The sequence below is a fragment of the Nipponia nippon genome, unplaced genomic scaffold (assembly GCF_047370975.1).
Source record: "Nipponia nippon isolate SJK-2023a ecotype South Korea unplaced genomic scaffold, ASM4737097v1 scaffold_10, whole genome shotgun sequence".
Taxonomy (NCBI): domain Eukaryota; kingdom Metazoa; phylum Chordata; class Aves; order Pelecaniformes; family Threskiornithidae; genus Nipponia; species Nipponia nippon.
In genome coordinates, this window is record NW_028262291.1 from 29,744,737 (window position 1) to 29,765,574 (window position 20,838).

General features: G+C 48.8%; 1 protein-coding gene across 9 annotated transcripts in view; it reads left to right on the plus strand.

The window, feature by feature from the left end:
- Nucleotides 1-867: 867 nt before the first annotated feature.
- MAPKBP1 (mitogen-activated protein kinase binding protein 1) overlaps nucleotides 868-20,838 on the plus strand; it is a 103,959-nt gene continuing 83,988 nt past the window's right edge. For 4 of the 9 annotated variants that reach the window (XM_087746287.1, XM_087746290.1, XM_087746286.1 and 1 more), the window contains exons 1-2: nucleotides 868-997; nucleotides 1,854-2,197. In XM_087746287.1, coding sequence (XP_087602413.1) covers nucleotides 2,081-2,197 — 117 coding nt within the window. In that variant the 5' untranslated portion in view covers nucleotides 868-997; nucleotides 1,854-2,080. Of the gene's footprint in view, nucleotides 998-1,251; nucleotides 1,267-1,853; nucleotides 2,198-20,838 lie in introns of those variants that run through there. The other 5 variants (XM_087746284.1, XM_087746285.1, XM_087746283.1 and 2 more) reach the window with 5 other exon arrangements.

The following is a 20,838-nucleotide window of genomic DNA, read 5'->3' on the forward strand; positions in this document are numbered from 1 at the left end:
ACTTGTTGTAGCCCCAGTAAAGGATCCAAACACCAGTGGTTTAGAAGATATGTGTCATCTGAGGTATGGTGGTCACTCAACAACTTTTTCACCTCCATGGTGAAGTGCAGGACCCTTGTCTTTCCAGAAGCACCCTCAGCGCTGCTGCCCTCAAGAAGGCCCGGAGACGCCATGGGTGTCACAGCCGCGCTGTGTGCGGCAAGGCCAACCCGGCTATCCCACAGCACGTGGGCACAGGCCAACACTCTCCGTCCCTTCTCCCACCCCAGAGCAGCAGGGCCACGCAGTCCCACCGCCCCCTGCCCTGTCGCTTCCCCAGAGGGGTCCTGTCAGCACAGGCAGGCTGTGGCACCAAGCCCAACTGGCCGGCCAGGCGCCTGGGGCAGACCGGCCACGGCGACGGGGCCGCTGGAGGGGGACGACACAACCACGGGTCCCGAGGGGCGGCGGGCCCGGCGGAGCTGATCTCTCGGTCCCGCTCGTCTCTCGGGTGGGAGATGCGCTTCCCGGTGCCCCCGTCACAGCGCGCCGGGGCCTGACCGGCGCCAGGCCCCACTCCGCCACCCGTTAACGGCCACGGCCGCGCCGCGATCCCTCCGCCGACCGCGCGCCGCCCCATCTCCCTCCGCCGCCCCCCAGCTCCGCGCCGCGCCGCGTTTTGAGCCGCGCGGGCTGCCGTAGCGCGGCCGGGCCGGGGATGCGGGCGGCGCTGCGGCCGCCGGGGGGAGCGGCTGGGCGGCGCGGGCGGGCGCTCGCCCCTGGGCTCCCGGGGCCGGCGCGGGGCTCGGCGGGCGGCCTCGGCCCCCCGCGTCTGGCCGAGACCTGAGACTGCGGAGCCGCCCCCTCACCGCCGCCGCCTCTGAGGGAGCGGCCCCCGCCCCGCCCGCGGGGGCGGCCCGCGCCGCGGCCCCTCCTCGGGGGGGGCCGGCTGCATGGGCAGGCGCTGCGGGGCACCGTGGTCGCCGGCCTCGCCGGCAGAGCCGCTCCTGGGCACCAGGTAGGAGAGGCTGAAGCCGGCGGGTTAGGCGCGGGGGGGGAGACGCGTCCCCTCAGCCCGCAGCGCTGCCGCCGTAGGGAGAGGGGCTGGCGGTTGTGCTGGCTTGGACGTTTCTCTCTTCCTCTCCGCTCTCTCCCCTTCTCCCTTTCTCGCTCTCTCTTCCCCCCGCCCCCATTTCGCACGGAAGCCGGCAGGGTAACTTACTGCAGGCTTTGACTGGATCCCTCTTCCCCCCCTTCTCTCCGGCCACCGCCGGGGCTTCGGGAAAGGTGAAGGTTTTGGCGGGGGTGGGGTGGGGTGGCGGGGTGTCTGTAATCGTTGGCAGCAGCTACAGTTCCTCGTTGATCCCCTTTATAAATAGGGGGTGCCGGGATGTGAAATATTATATGCCTTTATCATCAGATACCGCACACTTTATGTGTGTGTACTTAAAGCAGAGCTAAATTTGTGGGAGTTAAAAACTCCCTCGTGTTTATTCTCGGTGTGCTTCTGCGACTTGGTGTTTAATAGTCAAGTACAGCATTGTGCTTTCCAGACTGTGAAGCCTAAGGTGGAATGGATGTGTATGGAGCAAAAGCAAGGGGCTGGATGGACCCCGTTAATGGACTGCAACGGTGGAAATTTTTGTCTTTGTCATAAGATGATACTGAAGTGTAAGACACCTAAATTTTGGATCTGGGAATTGGTTTAGATGTGCTAATGGATACTAAAGGGATGATAATTTTTGTGGAAGCCTCTGAGAATAAGTAATACTGCACCCATCCTTATCATAAACTCTTGCATTTGGCTTTTCTTGCAAAGTATGAGGCTAGAATTTATTGCGAATGTTGTATTGACCCACGGGTGCATCTTTCAGTTTAGATTACTGCTGATTTGATCCTCTGGAATCTGCAAAAGGAAAGTCTGCCAGCCTCTGTGAATAGCTTTGCAGTGTAACAGGAGTGGAGTTCCCGAGCAGAATTGCTGAGAGATATGTGAACGAGTGTAAGCAAAGCTGAGCACATCGGCATTTCTGCCTCAAACCTGGGCTCGTTCCCCAGGCACAGTTTGTGTGTGAGGTGAATACTCTCTTGGCAGCTGGAGATGATGTCGGTCGAAGGGTCTACAATAACGAGTCGGATCAAAAATCTACTTCGCTCCCCTTCCATTAAGCTGAGGAGAAGCAAGCCTGGGAACAAGCGTGAAGATATAGGCACCAAGGTGAGTGCTGTGTGGTGTGGCCAGCATGCTTTAACTTTGTTGCTTAAGGTCCCATTTGTACTATCAATACTGCTTTGGGAGACCTGGTGTAACTGTAGAGTGATGCAGAGCAACTGATACGTGTCTGTAGTCTGTCTTTTAGTTGGGATCTTTACTGTGCTGCAGATCCTTGCTAAAGCCCGGGTCCCTCTTCTGAAACATGCTCTTTTTGCTTGTGTGGTATGTACCCCGTCTGTGTCAGAAAGCTTTTGGGATTTCCTACACTGTGGTGTGTGGAGTTGTTACAGATGACTGACAGGAGAAATATAATGCTGCCTCTTCCTCCGTATTCCCAGCTGCTAACCTGCATTACCAGCAGCTAACGACACACACAGACCTGTTCTTCTGCGTAAGCAATTGCTCTCAGCCCTGCAAAGGAGTGTTCTGTGAGCACGTGAGGAAGGGTAGGATGGTCTGAAAGATGGAGGATGCGAGATGTGTCTCAGAGGTGACTGTTCAGATGGGGTCTGCGTTCCACAGGCCTCGGTGCTCTTTCCTCCATGTTCCTCCTGTGTGTGCCTCAGACCCTCTTCCCTTGGGGAATGTCTTGTCTGGGGTATAATTGCTTCTACCTTAAAAATCTATCATTCTTCTTGGTGTTGTGGAGAATTCCTGACAGACAGTCACTCACTGGCAATTGACTGGTGTCATGAGGAGAGGAGGATGACTTAAGCTCGGCTGTGGGGAGAACAGGAGCTGGGTGGCATTGCCTTGTGCTGACAGCAGGTGCCTCTGAGTCAGGGCACCTTGTTCTGTCCCTGCCACTGGTTCACTTGTAACCCCGGGCAAATCGCTCAGCCTTTGCGTAGCTTGCTCTCTCCATAAATAGAAAACTTAATCCCTCCCCGCTTGTGAAGATTCACTAATAAATAAGAAATGCTTGTAATCCATGACTGCAAAGTACATTCATTTGTCTCAAAACAGTAGTGTGTCAGAATTTGTCTCTTGGAGTGAAGAGTGTGTGTAAAACTTCAGGGGAAATAAATGACACCTTATCTAAATGGCCTGTCCCCAGCATGAAATGGTGTTCTCAGAACTCTGGTTCAGGTTGGAGTTTCCCTGAGATGGCTGTTCAGTACCAAGGAACACAACCGAAAGATTTTTTTTCTCTTGCCAAGCAAGAGAAAAGCCTGCTTGGCTTCCTCAGAGTTGTCTAGAGGAGAGTCCTTGGTGTTTGTGCATGACCTCGGTGTGTGCATGTGCATGCATGTGCTGCGTTTAATGCAGTCTGTGGACTGCCAGTGAAACGTGCTTTGTAGCTCTTGCTGAAGAGTGGTTTGTTGATCTGTATTCTGCAGAGACCTCTGTTGAAAGAGCCACCTGTGCCACCACATACAGCGGGCATTGGATTCTGGCTCTGTGAATAGGAGCTGAGGTCTGCACGCTCCTTTTCAGAGCTGGGACCTGCTGCTACATACACCTGGGTCTTCTCTGGTACCCGTTTCATTTTGTTTTCCTTGCACGTGACTTTTGGAAGAGCTCCATTGTATCCCTTGTGCTGTCTCCCAGTGTGCAGCCAGGGCTGTCTGATCCCCTGGGGATATCATGGATTCATTCCACACCATCAAATTAGGGTTTGAGGGCTGGATTTTGTGTATTTTATTAGTAAGAGCAGTTAATCAGTGAGATGCAAAGGAAATTCTGGGGAGTTTGCTGGTAGAAGCAATTTGTCATGATGAGGAGTTAGCTGGCGGTGTTGGTTTCCTAAAGTGAATTTCCCTCAAATGAGTTATGGCCTGCCTTCAGTGGGACAGCTGGAGTGGGCAAGGCAAAAAGGGGTGGGCCCCTTACCAAAGATCTAACATATGTGGAATATCTGTGGAGATGCTCCCTCTGCTATGTGTGTGCTTCTCTGCCTTCCAAGGTGAGAAGCAGCTCTACTTTTCTAAAATAGCAGGAAGCAGATCCTCTCAGTCCGCTATTTGGTGTGAGTGTAAATCCCTTGGGACTGAAATTGAGCATCATAGACATTGCTCCTAAAGGATCTTTGCTGACCTGCAGGGAGGGGTTTTTCAGGCATCTTTGTCTCTTGGACTTTTTGAGAAATGACTGCTCCAAATGACTGCATGTGACTCATGGAAGTGTGGAAGGGCCTGTGAAGCTGATAGCTTTGGCTGGTCATCTCTGCTAAATGCTGCTTTGTTACACATTATGGAGGAGGACTGTTGCCCTAGATTAGTGCCTGAAAGGTGATATTGTGCTTTGTACGTGCAGATGTAGGTGAAGAGCAAGCCCTCAACAGCCCTGTGGTTCCTCTGAGTCCCTTGAGCTTTTATTGTAACTAGCTGCTCAATTTAAGATGGACAAGCACCCTCAGTGGCCCTGCCTTGACATCCATGAGCTGTGATTTTCCCCTCCAGTGGAAAGTGTCCCTGGTGTCCCTGCTCTTTCTTAACCAACCCTTTGGCAGTGTGAGGCTTGCCAGGCTGTCCCAGTGGTGAGGCACAGACCCCTTGGGCAGCTCGTCATGCTGAAGAGATGCCCTGTGAAAATTGGCTCCTTTCAGTGAAGCAGCTGTGTAATGCTGGGCTGGACGTGGGCAGGCTGTGGGAGGCTGGCTCTGCAGAGACCTGTTTGTGCATTGCTCTGGAAGGGGGAGTGTGGGTAAGTACAGATATTTTGCATGAGGGCTGTGCAGGACATGCAATGTGTTACTTGGGAGCTGTACAAGAGAGAACTTGTTTTGTGACTTTTATTAGGATTTATTCCTTGCCTATGGTTAATGCATGGTTTTACTGTGCAGCCCCAGGAGATCTCTACAGGAGTAAAACTAAGGAACCAATACATAATCATGCATATTTAAAAAAAATAAATAAGGGGAAGGAACAAGAGCTCTTTAAGTAAAGCTTGTTGACAAATTGGATGTAGTAGTCAGTTTTGGTGCTGCTTTTTGAAAACAACTTTTGTTTTGTGGGAGTCCTGATTTTTGTCACTGTGTAATGAGCTCTGTGTTTAGACTTTTTTTGTGTGTGTCTTCTGATGTTCATGGCTTGAATCCACTTTTCCTGTCCTCTCCAGATCTCTGTTTTTTGTGTTGAGCCAATATAGACCCAGAGTACAGTGACTTAAGTCGAGGCCTGTTGATTGTTGGGATTGTAGCATGTCAGCGTGGTGGCTGGAAGCTAAAATTTCCTCAGATAAGGTGGTTGGCCTGAGTTCAATTTCTAGAGGATTAGTAGCCCTACCAGAAACCCAGCCGTGCATCTGGTCACCGTGCTTGTGATTCCAGTAGAGACACGGAGTTAAAAACTGGGCACTGAGTGCCTTTGAAGCAACATCGATCACCCTGAATGAGCGGTAGTAGCAGGACAGTGGGGGAAGCTAAGGGTTGAGCCATCTCCCATTGCTAAAATGCCCTGGTTGCTGTAGTACCCTGGAACTTGGCTACACGAATCTCTCTCTGCCCACAGAAGTAATGTCCCTGAGCAGGTACAGCTCCTGCAGGGGCTGTGCATGTTGTTAAGCTCGACTTCTGTAAACGAAAGCATCTTTTTAACTGATGTAGCTGTGCCTGTTTTAGGGTGTGTGTATGGGGGTATCCTCAGTCAAGCCAGATTATGAATGTCAATGTAGAAACAAATTGCTACAAAACCTGCTACAGGCTTTTCCCTAAAACGGTAAGCCAGTGAGTCAGAGAAACACATTTGGAATTTGCTGCTTGTTTCTTTGATCTCTCCTGTTTTTTCTACGCGAGAAATATTTCAAGTTGCCAGTTTAAAAGAGTGCTTTGACTAAAACCTGACGTTTCTCAGCAGGAAGCCTTTTGGCACAGGGACTGTTGTATAGTGGTCTCCCCCCACCGAGTGTCGTGCAAGCATGTGCAGCTGGAGTGCCTGTTCCCGCTCCATGATGCTGGGTTGGACTGGGTGGCTCTGCAAAACCTTTTTGAGAACTTTTGTTCTGAAAATGATCCCTGACTAAGTTGCTCCTAGTGGGACAGGGTTTCCTGTCCTCCTTTGGTGAGGCATGGTCTGTTCTTAACTGCCAGCCTCTGGGCTCCCATCAGCCTCTTGGTGGCTCTCCAGTTAGGGCAGCAGAAACACGTACGCCTGCCTCTGTGTCCTGCTGGTGAGCAGGACGTGCACAGGCACGGATTTCAGAGGGAAAGAGATCCATGGAAGCTTGAGACCCCTCGTGCCTTGTCATGCCCCTCGCATTCCCAGCACAGTTCTCCAGCTCCTGAATCCCCTGAGAAGCTGCAGGGCTCGGCTAGGACCACAAGCTGTCCTGGACACAGGAGAGCGGAGTAATGTTTCTGGCTTGGCTGCAGCTTCCTGCCTTCAGTACATAGGCCTTTTTGCTTGAAAATATTGTAGCTTCCAACAGGAATCAGTTTAGACCGCTGCTGGTCTTAGTTGGATCATCTGAGAATTGCTGAACCTGAACTGGAACAGAACCAAAATCCACACAAGTTTGATTCACTGATATAAATGCTTCAAAAATCGTCACCTCTTATTAAATCATTTAAGGTGCAGCTGAGGCTTGTTGCAGAGTGGGATTCTTTGTAAGTCTTGGGGAACAACTTGGTCCTGCAGCCGCAGAGCCTGCTGGGTTCCTTGTGGGCAGCATTTCCCAGGGAGCTGGATGCGGGGCTGAGCAGCCTGGCTGTGTGGGTGAGGTAGAGAGCAGCCTGTCTGATGCTGTCATAAACTTTTGTTTTGGCAGGATTTGGAAGGGTCTTTTACATAATGATGGTGCTTTTGAGGAGCTTGTTCAGTGCAGTATTGCCCTATTCCCCTTTTCCACTCCACTGGAGTCTGAGCAGTGCTCAGCCCACCAGCTCTGGGACCAGCGCAGCCAGTGGCACAGTTGAGAGGATGCATCTAACCCTGGTCTGGCCTTCTGCTGCTGCGCCTGTTCTGCTTCAAAGCTAATATCCATGAATGTTGCTTGGCCCTGGTTGATAGCTAGGCCTCTCTCTTGCAGCTCTGCACCACTCAGTCTAAACACACACAATCGCTTCAACAGCTTAGGGGCTGCTGTCCAGAGATAGAAGGGATTTCACGTCTGTCTCTGGTCAGGCTTATAAAAGTGTCTCTTAAAGCAGAGGACAAAGGCTGGTTAGCTTCTCCATAGCCATACCTGCATTTCAGTGGCATGTCTGTATCTGTGGATAGAGTCAGTGGAACAACTGAAAGTGTCATAGCTCAGGGGCTGAATCCTTCCCTCCTGGGCTGCTCTGGTCCCTTCTCCTTCATTCTCAAATACATGGTGCTCAAGATGACCCTGTGTTAACAATATTTCACACACAGGTTTTCCTCACTCCATTTTTCGCTCTATGCATGTTATGCCTTGTCCTGAAATTACAGGGTGATCTGGCTAGCTCTCGTGGCCTGAATTGGAGCTGAACATGAGTGTTAAATGTGACTTATAGCCACAGGGCATATCAAAGCCATATTTTTTCTGCTGGTGGACTGCAGCACCAATTGCTTCTGGTTCTTGAAGTAGGGTGGATATAAAAGCATATAGCAATTCAACATATTTGGTTTTGTAGCCTGCAACAGTGTCTGAACCACTGTGACCCTTCTTGCCAATCTCGAGACAAGATTGCTGGAAAGATCCACCCTTCTGTCCACCCCTAAATAATGTGCTGTCTTTACCATGAAAGACCGCAGGAAGACCCCTCCATGGCAGGGGCCAGGGGGGTGGGAGCGATGATGTGCTAACAGCTGGGGTGCAGTCAGCATAAATTACACAAACTAGGTCATTTGCTGAGTGAGTTTAAATGGTTATTGCTTCCCTTGGGTGGTCACATGCTGCTTTCCTGGATGGTCTTTTAGATCTGCTGAGGTCTTGGCTTGCATGTTGTTCTTCACCTCCTTCAGATGAGCTGCGTATTCCGAGAAGGCACGTGGGACTTAGCTAACCTGGCTGGAGAGACTCATAAGCAGGTTTTACTCTGTCTCTGCTGTGTTGGATAAACCGTACACATATAGACTGATGACCCCTTTTTGCTTGTGGGCTGTTGTTCTGCAGTGGGCTGTGAAGCATGTAGTGTTTTGCCAAAGACCTGGCTGGGATGGTAAGATGGCAGAGGTCAGGGCTGGTCAGAGGTGTTGCAAGTGGCACATTTGGTGCTTGCCGGTCAGAGCTGTTGTTCACTGTGGTGCAGGGAAGGCTGATGGAGAAAGGCATCCACAGACACAGTGCAAAGAGACCTTCTCCAAAGTGTACCATCTGTTTGACTAGCTGTGTGCTTGGCACTACCTGTGGTGTATCACCTCGTTTGTTTCAGGAGGGCAGAACAGTTGAAGTGATGGTTGGGAGGCAGGCCAGGTTGGACCACTATCTGCTTTTGTACCATCAAGGGTCTGCAAGTGCCTGTAAAATGACTTGTGTATTTTTTTCATTCTCCTCTGTGTCTAGTGGAAAGCAACTGCAGGGCATCACCTCTATTTGCAGCTGAGGAAGTGGTGGTCAGCATTTTGGTGGCCTGGGTAAGCTGAGAAGATAGTTTGCTTCCCGTTGATCAGGTCTTAGGAGCAAGTTGCTTGATTAGCCTCAGTACAATTTTTGCTGTGAGGGTGAAAGCAAACACCATGTACTAGCTAGTCTTTGGCTTTTTTAAAAGGTCTCTTGTCTTGATGTTTGGGGCAGGGAGTGGCGTTTACATGGTGCTCAAACAGTGCTTAGCAGAATGAAGCCCTGATATTAGTGCTGAGTGATCCCAGCTAAGGTCTGAATAATTAACTAGCACCAAGCCCAGTTTCAGTCACTTCAGGCTTCTGTTTGTGTCTGATGTACCTGCCTCCACAGAGCTGGAAGTTTCCGAGGGCTTCTGTACATGCGTAGCAGGGTTGCAGCATGCTCTCCCCTCTGGTTTCCAGCTCCAGATGTGGGCTGGTCCCTGTGCCTGAAACCGAGCAGGCTCTGCTGATGCTGTACCCACCAAAGGGTGGCTACTGCAATTCAGAAAAACCTCCCACTATTTCCTTTCACCACAGTGCTGCTTAGCCTTGCCCTGAGCATGTCTGCATGTTGTGCAAGGAGAATACGGCTGAGGCCTGCAGCTGTTGTAACCAGCAGTGGATCTGTGCTGTGTGATCTGTCTTCAAAAATATTAGTGCAAAGGTGAGTTGCTGCTAGTATTTGTATGACCATAGGCTGCAGGAGCATCCCATCTCTACCTTGCTTTGGTGAGCATTGGACAGACATGAGATAAGGTAGACCCAGCCCAGAGGAGCTTAAAAAAAAAAAAAAAAAAAAAAGGTGGGGGAGGAATGGGACATGCTTTTCCTATACAGACATGGCTTCAAACTCCCACAGGAAGTCTGAGGCAGACCTAGAAATTGAATCCTGATCCTCTGAAGCCAAATCTTAGCCTTAGCCACAAAGCCCAGTCTCTTGCAGATTACCAGGGATGTTTCTCACCTCTCCCATGTGAGGACTGTGTGTTCATTTAGGATTATTTGCTTAAAAGTCCCCAAACCGTGCTGTTGTAAATGCTGACTTGGTTCCATTGTCACTAATGATTTCAGTAGCTCTGGTGATGATGACTTTCCAACAAGCTCAAGCAGATTAAGCACCATATGAATTAGAGCTGTGGAAACCCCAGTAAGCCTTGTAATTTTGCTAGTGTCCCAGGAGACCAGTACTGTTGTTAGTTACTGTGGGGAAACTCTGGTTGAAAATAGTACTATAGAAAAGTCTGTTGTATTCAGTGTTTCCAAGCCAATAGCAATAAAAGCCAGTCCCGCTTGTTCTCCCAAATACAGTGTTAAAATTCACAATTGATCAAGAAGGCTTATGTGATTTAACAACTAATACAAGATTTCTTACCTGGTGGAATTTGAACAATGACGTTCCTTCCTTACAGTGATGGTTCCTTAATTTCTGCATCTCCCAAACACTTTGCATAGTTAGGCTGAAACTTCCCCCATCATGGATCCAGAGAGACTCCTTTCTCTGGAAGAAAGTAGATTATTGGAGGTTGCATAGTAGTAGAGAGTCACAACATTAACAAATGGCTTGAGAACAGGCAGATGGAGGAGTTTCTGAAAGAAGGAGAAAGCAACTTTATGTCAGTGTCAGTGGATTCAAGGATACAGACTTCTAAAGCTCTCTGCTCCTGTTTTTCTTCCAAGTAGGCACTGTGAAAAACAGTGCTCCCTGTTCAAAAACCCTTCCCTGTGGACCGGCAGGCTCAGCATAGGACAGTTGTTTGACGTGCCAGTACTGAAGTGTTAGCTACGTCTCTTATGCTCCACAGCGGTAGCCTTTGAGCTCACCCAAGGGCTTTGAAATTGGTTGCTCACCTTTGGAGTAGCACGTAAGGGGCCGCTTACCTTTGAAGTCTTGTTTGTACTAGGGATGCTTTCATTTAAAAAAAAAAAAAAAAAAAAAAAAGCAGCACCATTGCTCAGCCCAGGACTTTGCACCAAAGGAGCTTGAGTTCGTTGCACAGTCCCTAACGCAATCTAGATGCTGGAGTGGCCGAAACATTGAATAGGACTGAGGGTGAAAGGGGTGTGTGCAAGACTTGCCTCCTTTGGGGACTGCTCTCGGTGCTCAGAACTTGCTGTGCTCTGTGCTTCAGCTGTGGGGCTGTGATCTGGACCGTAAGAGGATGGGGATGGTGTCGGAGGTATCCAGAGTGGGCATGAGGGTAAGGGTGTACTTCACCAAGCAGTTGCCTCTGCTAGAAACAATTTGCAAGCTGAGCTTCCACAACAAGCTGTCTTAATGGTGACACAGCATCAAAAGAGTCTATTGAATGATCCTGTCCCTCAAAGAAACAGGCTATACTAGTAAAAGGACTTCTTTTTGCCAGTTACATTGCATCAATATTACTGTCTTTTCTGCAAGAGCTTTGTCTGGGCTAAGAGTGATGTTTCGCACGCTCCTAACCAATGCTTCTGTGCTGCTGAAATGTATAAAGGTAGAGCGAACCTTGAAACAGAGCTGGTTGGTTTTTTTTGTTTGTTTTTTTTTTTAAATGTGGTTAATGGTTTTGGGTTCTGTGCTCTGCTCTTCAGACTGGCTCTGAGCCTCTTTTTTTTTTTTTTTTTTCTCTCAATGTAAAACAGACAGGATACTTATCCACTTACTGCAAAGTGTCCCAGCATCCAGGGCTTTAAAACAGCTGCGTAACTCCTCACGTTTGGCTTATCTCCCAGTTTTGAGCTAGATATAGTGGTCCCAAGCACAGTTGTTTCAACCCTGCTTTGGGGTGTCATTCTTCTCGAGCAGCTGGGTCCAGAAGCATTGCTGACTGTAAACTGGAACTGACAAATTTGGGATCTGCTTCGTCTGTTCAAGCCCATCTGGTCCCAGCTCACCTGGTTTTCTTGGACAGAATCATGGCCGGACAGGCTGCAAAAGTGGTTCTGCGTATCTTGCCTCAACGTGAGGGCTGGCTGGAGGGTGTTTGCCCAGCCTGCGCCCCGAACCCCGCTATGGCAGTGGTGGTGGAGGGGAATGGGGACAAGAGGACATAAAATGCTCTTAAGGAAGTGCATTAACAAATATTTCTGATGAATGTGCGGTGTACCTCAATGGACGTAGTTGCTTCTAAAACCCTGAGCTGCTTTTGAGGCTGGAATTGGGATTCCACCTTCTCCTGCACCGGGAGGATAATCTCCCTGATAATCCCTGGTTTGCAGTGCCTGTCTCTGCAGGCTTCTCGAGCTAAGCTGTTGAGATGTATTTTGCATGCAATCAGCAGTGCGAATAACTGGTGCCGGGGGAGGGTGAGGGTAGGGTGCTCTGGGCTGGAGGTGTCTTCCTTCAGCTTCCTCGCCGCTGACTGCTTTGGCTGTAACTTCTGGTCTCCCACATCAGTGTTGTGGTGGGTGGCTTACAGATGCTTGCTTTGCCAAGTTCTCAGCCCGCTTTCTGTAGCGGGGCTACAAATAAGCTTTTCCTTTATGTCCGAGACCTGGGACAATTAGTTTTTTGATGGAGCCATTGCTGGAAAACAGAGCGTGGTGGTGGTGGGGGAAGATGCAGCGCCTGAACTCTCTCTGCTGTGCATCGGAGCTACTCCAGGTCTTTGGAATGAACGTCTCTGCTCAGGAGCATCTGGATGTAAACACGGCCGTTAATAAAATGGCTTACGGCCTCCTGCAAGGTGTGCTGGAGCGGAGGCGAGAGCCGGCGTGGGACGCAGCACCAGGCTGCCGTTGCACGGCTTCGCCTGCCCGCTCGCTGGCAGCTTCGCGGGGTGGGCCGGCGCCCTCTGCCCTCGCTCCTCCCGCCGTGCCCGGCGCCGCGCCGCCGCCGCCCCGCTCCCTCGCCCGCCTCCTCCCGGCTGGGGCGGCCCCGGGCCGGGCCGGCTGCCGCCGCGCGGGCGCGGGAGGGGCGGTGCCCGCGGCTGCCCGTCGCCATGGAGACGCCGCCCGGCCAATGGGGGGCGGGGGGCGGGGCGCTCCGGGGCGCCCTGGCCCCGCCCCCGGGCGGCCGCGGGGCGCCATGTGCGCGGCGCTGCGTTCACCCCCCGGCAGGGAGCCGCGGGCGGCCGCCGCGCTGGGGAGGGCTCCTCTGGGCACCGCTCTCCCGGTGCTCTTCCCAGGGGCCGTACCCTTGGGTAAGCCCATGCCGGTTAATTTAAACACAGGTTTTGGAAAAAACAGACAAACCCAGCTTCCAGTCTAGACAAACCCTATATAATATGCTTGCAGTCTGTGTCTCCAGACGGTGTCTGGTCCTTCGTGGTGGAGCTCTGGTGAGCAACGTTCCAGGCTGACCAGCAAGGCTGGAAGAAAGCACCAGGTTGCCCTGCGTAATAACACTGTCCTCTGTCGCAGAGGATGTGGTTGCTTGAGAGGCACTGGGCAGCTTCCAGCTCTGCATCTCTGCCAAGGGAACCGAATTGTCTTGTTAGTTCAGGAAAATCTACCTCTTTCTTTTGTGAAAGAAAAGGGTTTTACAGGGCACCTGGCGAACTCTGAGGTCACCAGGGGTTGGAGAAATACTGCTTGCTGCGGAGAGCCCTATGATGTTGCAGTGGGAAGAGGAGAGCACTTGCTGCGATAAGGCATTTAGTTTTGCTGTCAGTGCTTTCCAGAGGTTTAAAACAATTGGGAACACTCATCACCTACTGCCTAAAGGTTTGTTGGCAAGCAACAGAAACTGCTTCTTTCTACTGGTCGTTTTTTCTGGCACTTAGGGCCTGTTGTACTGGGAGGAGCAACCTGGCCCGCCTTAGCCAGCAGCCCTGGCTGAGGAGGGGAGGAGGCTGTATAAACAATACTGTAACTCTCCAGGCAGAGAGGAGCTGGTGTTCCTGCCCTGGGCTGTGGGGAAGGGAGTTGTGGGCCTGAAGCATGTTTGTGTAGCGTTTGGGATTAGCCGAGTTGGGAAGCTCTCGTGCTGAGGAGATGGCAAAACTGTCAATCATCAGCGATCTGCTGAGTTGTGGAAGCAGTTAGGGCAGAAGGAAGGGCTTAAAAGCAAAATCCATTATAAAATGTCAAAGTGGGTGATTTCCCTTGCGAGGGAGGGGGTCTTGCCTCTGGGCAGCAGAGGGAACGCTGCCTATGCGTCGTGGCCGTCCCTCTGGAAGAGAGTTTTACTTCCAGGTCTGCTGCCTGGGTTCTGTCCCACGTCCTGCCTTCCCACTCTCTAGTGTGATTTAGTTTGGATGCTTTTCTCAGATCCCCAGAAAGGAAAGTACTGTAAACAGTTGCCAAGCAGGATTTTGCATTGTAGAGCATACTTAAATGCTGGGGCCTGGTTGGATGATTGTATGAATATGTTTCTATTTTTCTGCATGTGTGTGTGTTTAATAGGAAGCACATATTCTGTTCTGGTTGAGTGTATGTTACTTTTCTTAGTGTGCCTGTTAGTACAGTAACTTACAACCCACTCTTTTCCCCTGCTTATAAAGTGACACTGGTATTGTGTTACAGCTGTAACGTCCACAAAGTCTTGCACAACTCGCCATGTAACATTTTTACAGTCGTGATGACCTTGAAGGGTTTAAAAGAAGACTGAATGCAAACTCTAGCACCATTCCTGCGGGTACTTAAGCATGTGCTTAATTTTGTGTGAGGTAGTATGAGCATGAGTAGTTCCATTTCACCCAATGGATGTAAAGATAAGTGCCTCTGTGGCTGATTGCAAGATCAGAGTCTAGGTATGATGATTCATTTAATTCACATATAAGGTATGCACACACATACAGTTATGTATATCATGCAGTTGTCTTTATCATGTTGTTTTGACCAGCTCAGCTGCACTTTGTCCATTAATCCATATTCCCAGAGCATCTTGTTAACCAGTCCTGTGAAGCCTGGAACAGAGGCTGTTTCTCTTTCCCTGTTTCCCATGCCCTAGTTAAACAGTTAACCAGAGAAATTCCATTTTTCTTTTGTACCCCCATCATCATCCACAAAATGTGGACTTGTTTTCCCCTTTTCTCCCCAGCTCCCTGACAGAGCCTTCTCTAATCCAAGCAAGATGCTGACCTGACACGTTCAGGAAGGGCAGTTTCATCCCTGAAGTTATAAACAGGTTTCTACAAGGATAAAGCTAGGTTATTTATACTCCAGGACAGGAGACGCCTGTCTTTGCAGAGGCCTGAGATGGTGGCCATTAACTTTTCCACATCACATAACCAAAGATGCCATGCCATTTTAGATAATTCCAAAGTGTTGATTATGCTTTCCTTCTCTTCAAAGTCCAGTCCCATTGGATTTGGACATAAAAAAAGGGAAGATTTTTTTTTTTTTTCCCCAAAACATGTTAATCCCCCCCTTGCCCCCCAGTATTTATCTGTTGCAGAGAAAAATGTGATGAAATGTTGTTTTAATGTATTCTGGGAAGACTGGCAGAGCTGTCTTTGCAGCCCATGAGAGGGACAGTCTGGTGAAAGGCATGGTAGTTATCACCTGGTAGATGTGGTAGCAGGAGCACCCTCCTTTAGGAGAGGGAATGTAGCAGACACTGTGTCTCCCTGTGGGCTGCTGCCTGGTGTTTGGCTCACCTGGGGTCATGTTAAAACCTAGGCCTAGCACTGGGATCAGCATCCTGTGGGTTTATGGCAGGCACCTCTCTCCTCTACATGTCACTGAGGTCCCTGCAACCAGCGTCGGGGCAAATACGTTTTGGATGTTGGTCCATGGCTCTCGCACCTTGCCCTCCTTGTTTCTTTTCAGTGCATGAGCTTAGGGGTATTGGACTAAAGTCAGACTAATTAAAATATAGTAGCATTACTGATATTTTCAGTATAATCAGGGTTTGCAAATAGAGCTGTGCAACTCTGACTATCTTCTGTTTGTCCAGCCCTTAAGTTTATAAGATTTCTTTAAAGTGCAAGTGGATACTGGCAGATGCTGTATGTATTGCATGTCTGCCCTTATGCTGGCACACACCCTGGTCACCTCTATGTGGTCTCTTGGCAGTCAGACACTATATCTCGATGTGACAAGAGCTGGCTGTTAACTTACAGCTATAAATCTATTGGGGCTATAGTGGAAGTCTGTCAGTGCTGTGCAGGTGGCGAGTGGCTTGCTTAGCTTCTGGGTGGATGATTTTTTTTTTTTTTTTTTTTTTTTTAATTTTCCTAACACGGCTTGTATTTCTGCAGTGGTAGAGCCTGTTCTCGTCACAGTGGAGCAGCAGAGTTAACAGTGTTTATGGGACATTCTTTCCAATTGCTGTGGTCTAAACATATGTACACCGGCATTGAGTTACTTCTGCCTGGAAATAAGCCACAGAGCTATATATAAAATACGTTTGAACTGTTGCAGTAATGTTGTTGGTATAAATAGGAGAAAGGGGTAGCACCAGGGCTTCCCTTCCTTAGAGCGGATTCAAGAAGACTTCCCCGTGCTCCATCTTGAGTGGAAAAGGCTGGGGAAGGTGACTGAAAGCAGCAACAAAATGCCATACAGCTAGCCTTCAGAGAAGAGCATAAACGGCAAGATACTTGGGTGTGGAGCATTGGCTTTCTGATTGACGGTTGCCCAGCTCTTTTCTCTTGTGGTGGAACATCCATCAGAAACCCCACAGAGTTCAGTTTGCAGTGACCTGGTCCTTCAAAGCCACGGGGTTTGGTCTGTGACAGTCTGTGGGATTCTTGTGACTCCAAAACTGCTGCTGAGTTTTCTTGAACTCCTTCTGGCAGACATTTCTGTCCTCTAGCTGTTAGACAAGTAATCTGGGTACATGCGGAGCTTCTAGTTGAGTTGGTCATCATGTTGTGACATATTGCAGGGAGCAGCATTTTGAAGTGACATCACTGTGTGGCTGTGCTTCACAGGTGCATCGGGATGCTGCCGTCATCTTTTGAACCATGTGAACTGTGCGTAGGACTTCTTCCAGGCAGTGCTTGGAAGCAAACCAACTTCTGCAATTTCTAAGTACCTTTCTGGTTCTTTGTACGAGATTGTTCAGTGCAAGTCTTTGCTTGGTCAGCTTGGCTGCTGTAGCAGATTGTTCCGATTTCTGTGGTCCTTTCTGTCACTAACAGATTTTTATCTCACCCAAAAGAAATATAGGAAGTGACCTCTATAGAAATAGCAGAAAGTGCTGATAAGCACTGAGCAGCCAGTTTTAGTCTTTACTTGTGGCTGGTGTTAATTCCATCTTTACACTCAAAGTGCTTGTTTGTCTTTGGATGATTTGTAAACAGATCCTTGCACAATATTGTCTCCTACGTGCTTTATTGCAGGTATCAACCTGTGGTGTTCTAAGAATGTAGGAGAGGCAAGGTTGGCAGGTGGAAGTAATGTCTTTTCTTAAACAGACTGATACAATTAGAAGAAGAGAGGCAAGATTGTGGACAGGTGGGAACATTTTCAGGGTTCAGTGCTCCATGAACAATTCTCTACAATCATTTATTTCTGCAACTTTTTTTTTTAAGAGTCCAAATCATCAGTTGCGTTCTTACGACTCTGACAGGCAATCAGCTCTGTTTCATCCAACACCTCTTCTCTGGTTGGTGATGGGAATTGCAGCCTGGCTTCATGCAGGGTCCAGTTCCTGTGCAGGGGTGAGAGTAAATCTTGTATCCAGCTGTTGCCCACTACCTAGCTGCCAGTGCACCACAGCAGGGAGTGGACAGAAACTGCGTGGAAGCTTTATAGCTATCTTTTTGCTGGAGGACATGAAATACAGTTTGAGGAGGGCATAGTGGTTCAGTACAAATGACAGTCAACAGGGATGTTCTGACTCTTAAGCGTTGCTTTGCTGTTCAGTCTTACTGCTTGTCCTTCAAGTGTTTGTCTGCTTCTTACATCCTTTGTTTAAACTGTAGAAATGTACTTAGGACTAGTAGTTCAGGTCTTTCTGAACTACATGTGTTGCTCGAAGTTATTTCTTACCAAGACAGATTCTGCTAAATGCTTCCGAGTAGGTGAATGTATCTAAAACTGTTGACTGGAAAATCATGCTTTGGGAGCATTGACTCTTTGCTGAAGACTGGAGTTCCATGATCTCTTTTTTTGTGTTCTCCTTTTTACAGCAGAATTTCTGCTAAGAACTAAACATGTAAAAACAGAAGTACTTTGTGAAGTGTTGAAGGAACAGGATTTGGTTGTGTGCCTGGATCTAGGGCTTTCTGAATTTCTAAACAAAGGCAGTAAAGAAATGGTGGTAGTTGTAATGGTTTGCTTTCTTGAAGTATGACAGGAGCTAGGTGGTAACAAAAACAAAGGGTTTTTTAAGCCTGTGGATAAAAATTGCTTCCTCCGAGTGTGATTTTACTTCCTCAGTTCTCATATTTGGTAATTCTACCGGTTACCCATGCTCCTGAGCCTAAATGTAGGCTAGAGGAGACCTGCTTTTCCAGTATTACTCCCCCTGTTTCAGGGTTTTAAGACACTTAGATGGCAGCCTGCTCCCTTTTTCTTTTTGTTAAGTCACCTTTTATGAACTCCTCAAATAAGTCAGCTTATGTTGGACTATTGTACGTCTTGTTTACAGACTTTGTTTCCTTCAGGAAAAGAAACTGAAAAGGTGCTTGGGAAAAAATCACAGGAAGAAGTGATTTAAGGGCGAAGTATGTGAAGAAGGAAAGTGGGCTGAATGAATGATTTAATGAGTTTGTTTAGGATTGCTTTGTAGTTGTCTTTATAACCTTTTATCTTTCTGTGCGGTTTATTGTCTAGTGGCGGTTTCCTCTGTGTGTGTGTGTGTGTAAGGGAGAGAGAATCGATGCTATTTCTTGCTGGTGACTTGCAGAGGGAGTTTTTCAGGTCTTTGGGGTGCTGGGTCTAGGACACAAAACTTGCAAGAAATTTTAACTGTTTGGAAAAGACTAAACCAAGTTCTGCATCCGAGATAGCCGTGACTGTGAATGATGATTGCCTCTCCTGTAGTACCAGTTTGCATCTTTGAAGCAGAAAGATGGCCCAGCGGTGCGTACCTGAGTGAGTACATGAGGGCTTGCGGGAGTTGCTCGTGCCGGTGGCAGAGCAGCAGGTGCAGTGATGGGGACACTGTATTACCAGTGAAGGACTTTACAGCCGTACTGGAACAGGAGGAGGTGGCAGCAGGGTTGTTGAGGAGACAATGGAAATCAGTGCTTGTGCTGTTCTCTTAAGTTTGTTTTCTCAATCTTTGGCCTGCGTTCCTATGTATCACTTCTCCTGGAGGACATGGTCTCCTTTCTGGCTGACAGGAGAAATCTCTTGGGTGCTCAATATGCATGTTGACTGACAGATACAAAGAGCTACTTAATTCTAGGATGCACGAAGGGCAGATGATGATGAAAGCTCTTCTGTAAGAAGCTTATTCCTCAGGGCAGAGGGCAGGGAAGAGTGCAGGAAGGGATTGCCAAGAGCTAGGCAGTGAGTGGTGGCTGGAGGTGGGCAGGATGCTTGGGTAGCTCTTTCTGTATATCCTGACTGGTTTTGGGAAAAAAAAAAAAAAAAAAGTCTTTTGTGCTTTCCTTTGATTCATTTTTAAGCATTCTTTAAAAATATTGTCCCTAGCTTCAAGCAGGAGTGAGATACAGCAATGGTGCTGCATGGTCCATGCAGCAGATAGCTGCTAGAACTTGGGAGAGAGGTGAGGTTATTCCCAGCTCTGCTGCTAATTTGTTGCATGACCATGATCAAGACATTTTACCTCAGTGTTCCTGTTTTTTTGCCAGCTAGTCCTCTTATATCTGGTTATAGATTGCAAACTGTGTGAGAGTACATGTTGCTACCTGCTGTAAGCACAGGAGGCCTTCATATTTGTTGGGACTTCTTGTGAGTACTGTGAAACAAATACTAAATGGTCCAGACAATGTTTAGGGAAAGAATGAATGCTAATCTCTTTACTACCTGCCTCCTTCTGTAGGGATGTTGTCTGTGTGTTAAATGCTGTGTACTCACTCTGTCCCTCCTGTTGTATTTATTCCAATCTTAGCATCTTTTAAATTGCTGATAAGTGTTTTTTAATATAATTTAAATCTGTTTACAACAAAACCATTTTCTGATCCCCTGAGGATGCGGGTATGTACTTTCCCCCATAGCATCACTGCAGTCTTAGGCAGATGCATGCGTGGGAGGACAAGGAGCCTAGTCCTGGAGTGGTTCAGGTGTTACAGGCAGGAGCCTTCAGGCACCGGGAAAGGTGAGTTCTCTGACCTCCTGTGGAGGGGAGAGATACCTGCTCTGTGTAAGGAATCTGGGCATAAAAAGATGAAGCTTTTACATACAGAGAGTCTCTTTAAATCTTTCCTGGGAACTTCAATACGCTACTTACAGCTGTCCCATTCTCCAAAAAACTTGTGTGGTTGCCCTCATGGCGATGAGGGCTGGGTAGGTAGGGACGAGATCCAGAGACATAATTTAGAAGTTGCAGTCGATGACTTTTAGGACAGAACTGCTGTGCAAATCAGTGGTGAAGGATAAAAATAGATTGATTTGGCATGGGGCGTTGCGCGTGAATAAAGAAATCACAACTGAATTATGAGTGTCACCTCAGGCAGGCTGATCAAAAGGCTTTTCTTTACCCTGCATAGCTCTAGCTTGTGTGTTTCTACTCTTGGACTCAAGGTCAGCCACCAAGTTCTCCCCACAAGCCTTGTCAAACAGGGCATGGATCCGTTTATACCAAAAATAAGCCCCAGTGAGAAGAAATGAAGGGGATTGTAACGTGGTGCTTTTCTTGAAGTGCTGAGATGTGGCTTTACTTCTCTGGCTCTCCTCGGCAGGGTTAACTGCAGGGAAGGCTTTCTGCGCCCTCTCTTTCAGTCTGTCTTCCCCGTGTCCAAGTTTAGTTTGAATGTATGCGTTGTTTATAGAGTTCAGCAGAAGGTGATTTAGGATGGAGCTCCTCGCCACGGTGGTATTGGTGTTAGAAATGCCGTGTTACAGCCCGTGTGTTTGACTTCTCCGGAGTCAGGAGATATGCGGAGCTGCTACGGTTTCCTTGGAGTGGATGCCCATCTCTGACACAAAGCTGTGGACTTTTAACCGTTGGCTGTTTGCATTTAGGAGCAGGCCCAGCTCGGGGCCAGGGCTGTGGGGAGGGACTTTGGCAGAGCCGCAGAGGGAGCAGGCGTGCTAGCCCGTGCCCACGTCCCTGTTTGGCTCTTTTCCTTGCTCTTGTCTCTTGCTTCTCGTGAGTGCTAAAGCCTGGGCGAAACAGAGGGGAAAGAGCCTTTCCTATCTGGGAAGTGATGATTAACGATGATAAACAGTGACCCTTACGCTGAGAGAACCGTT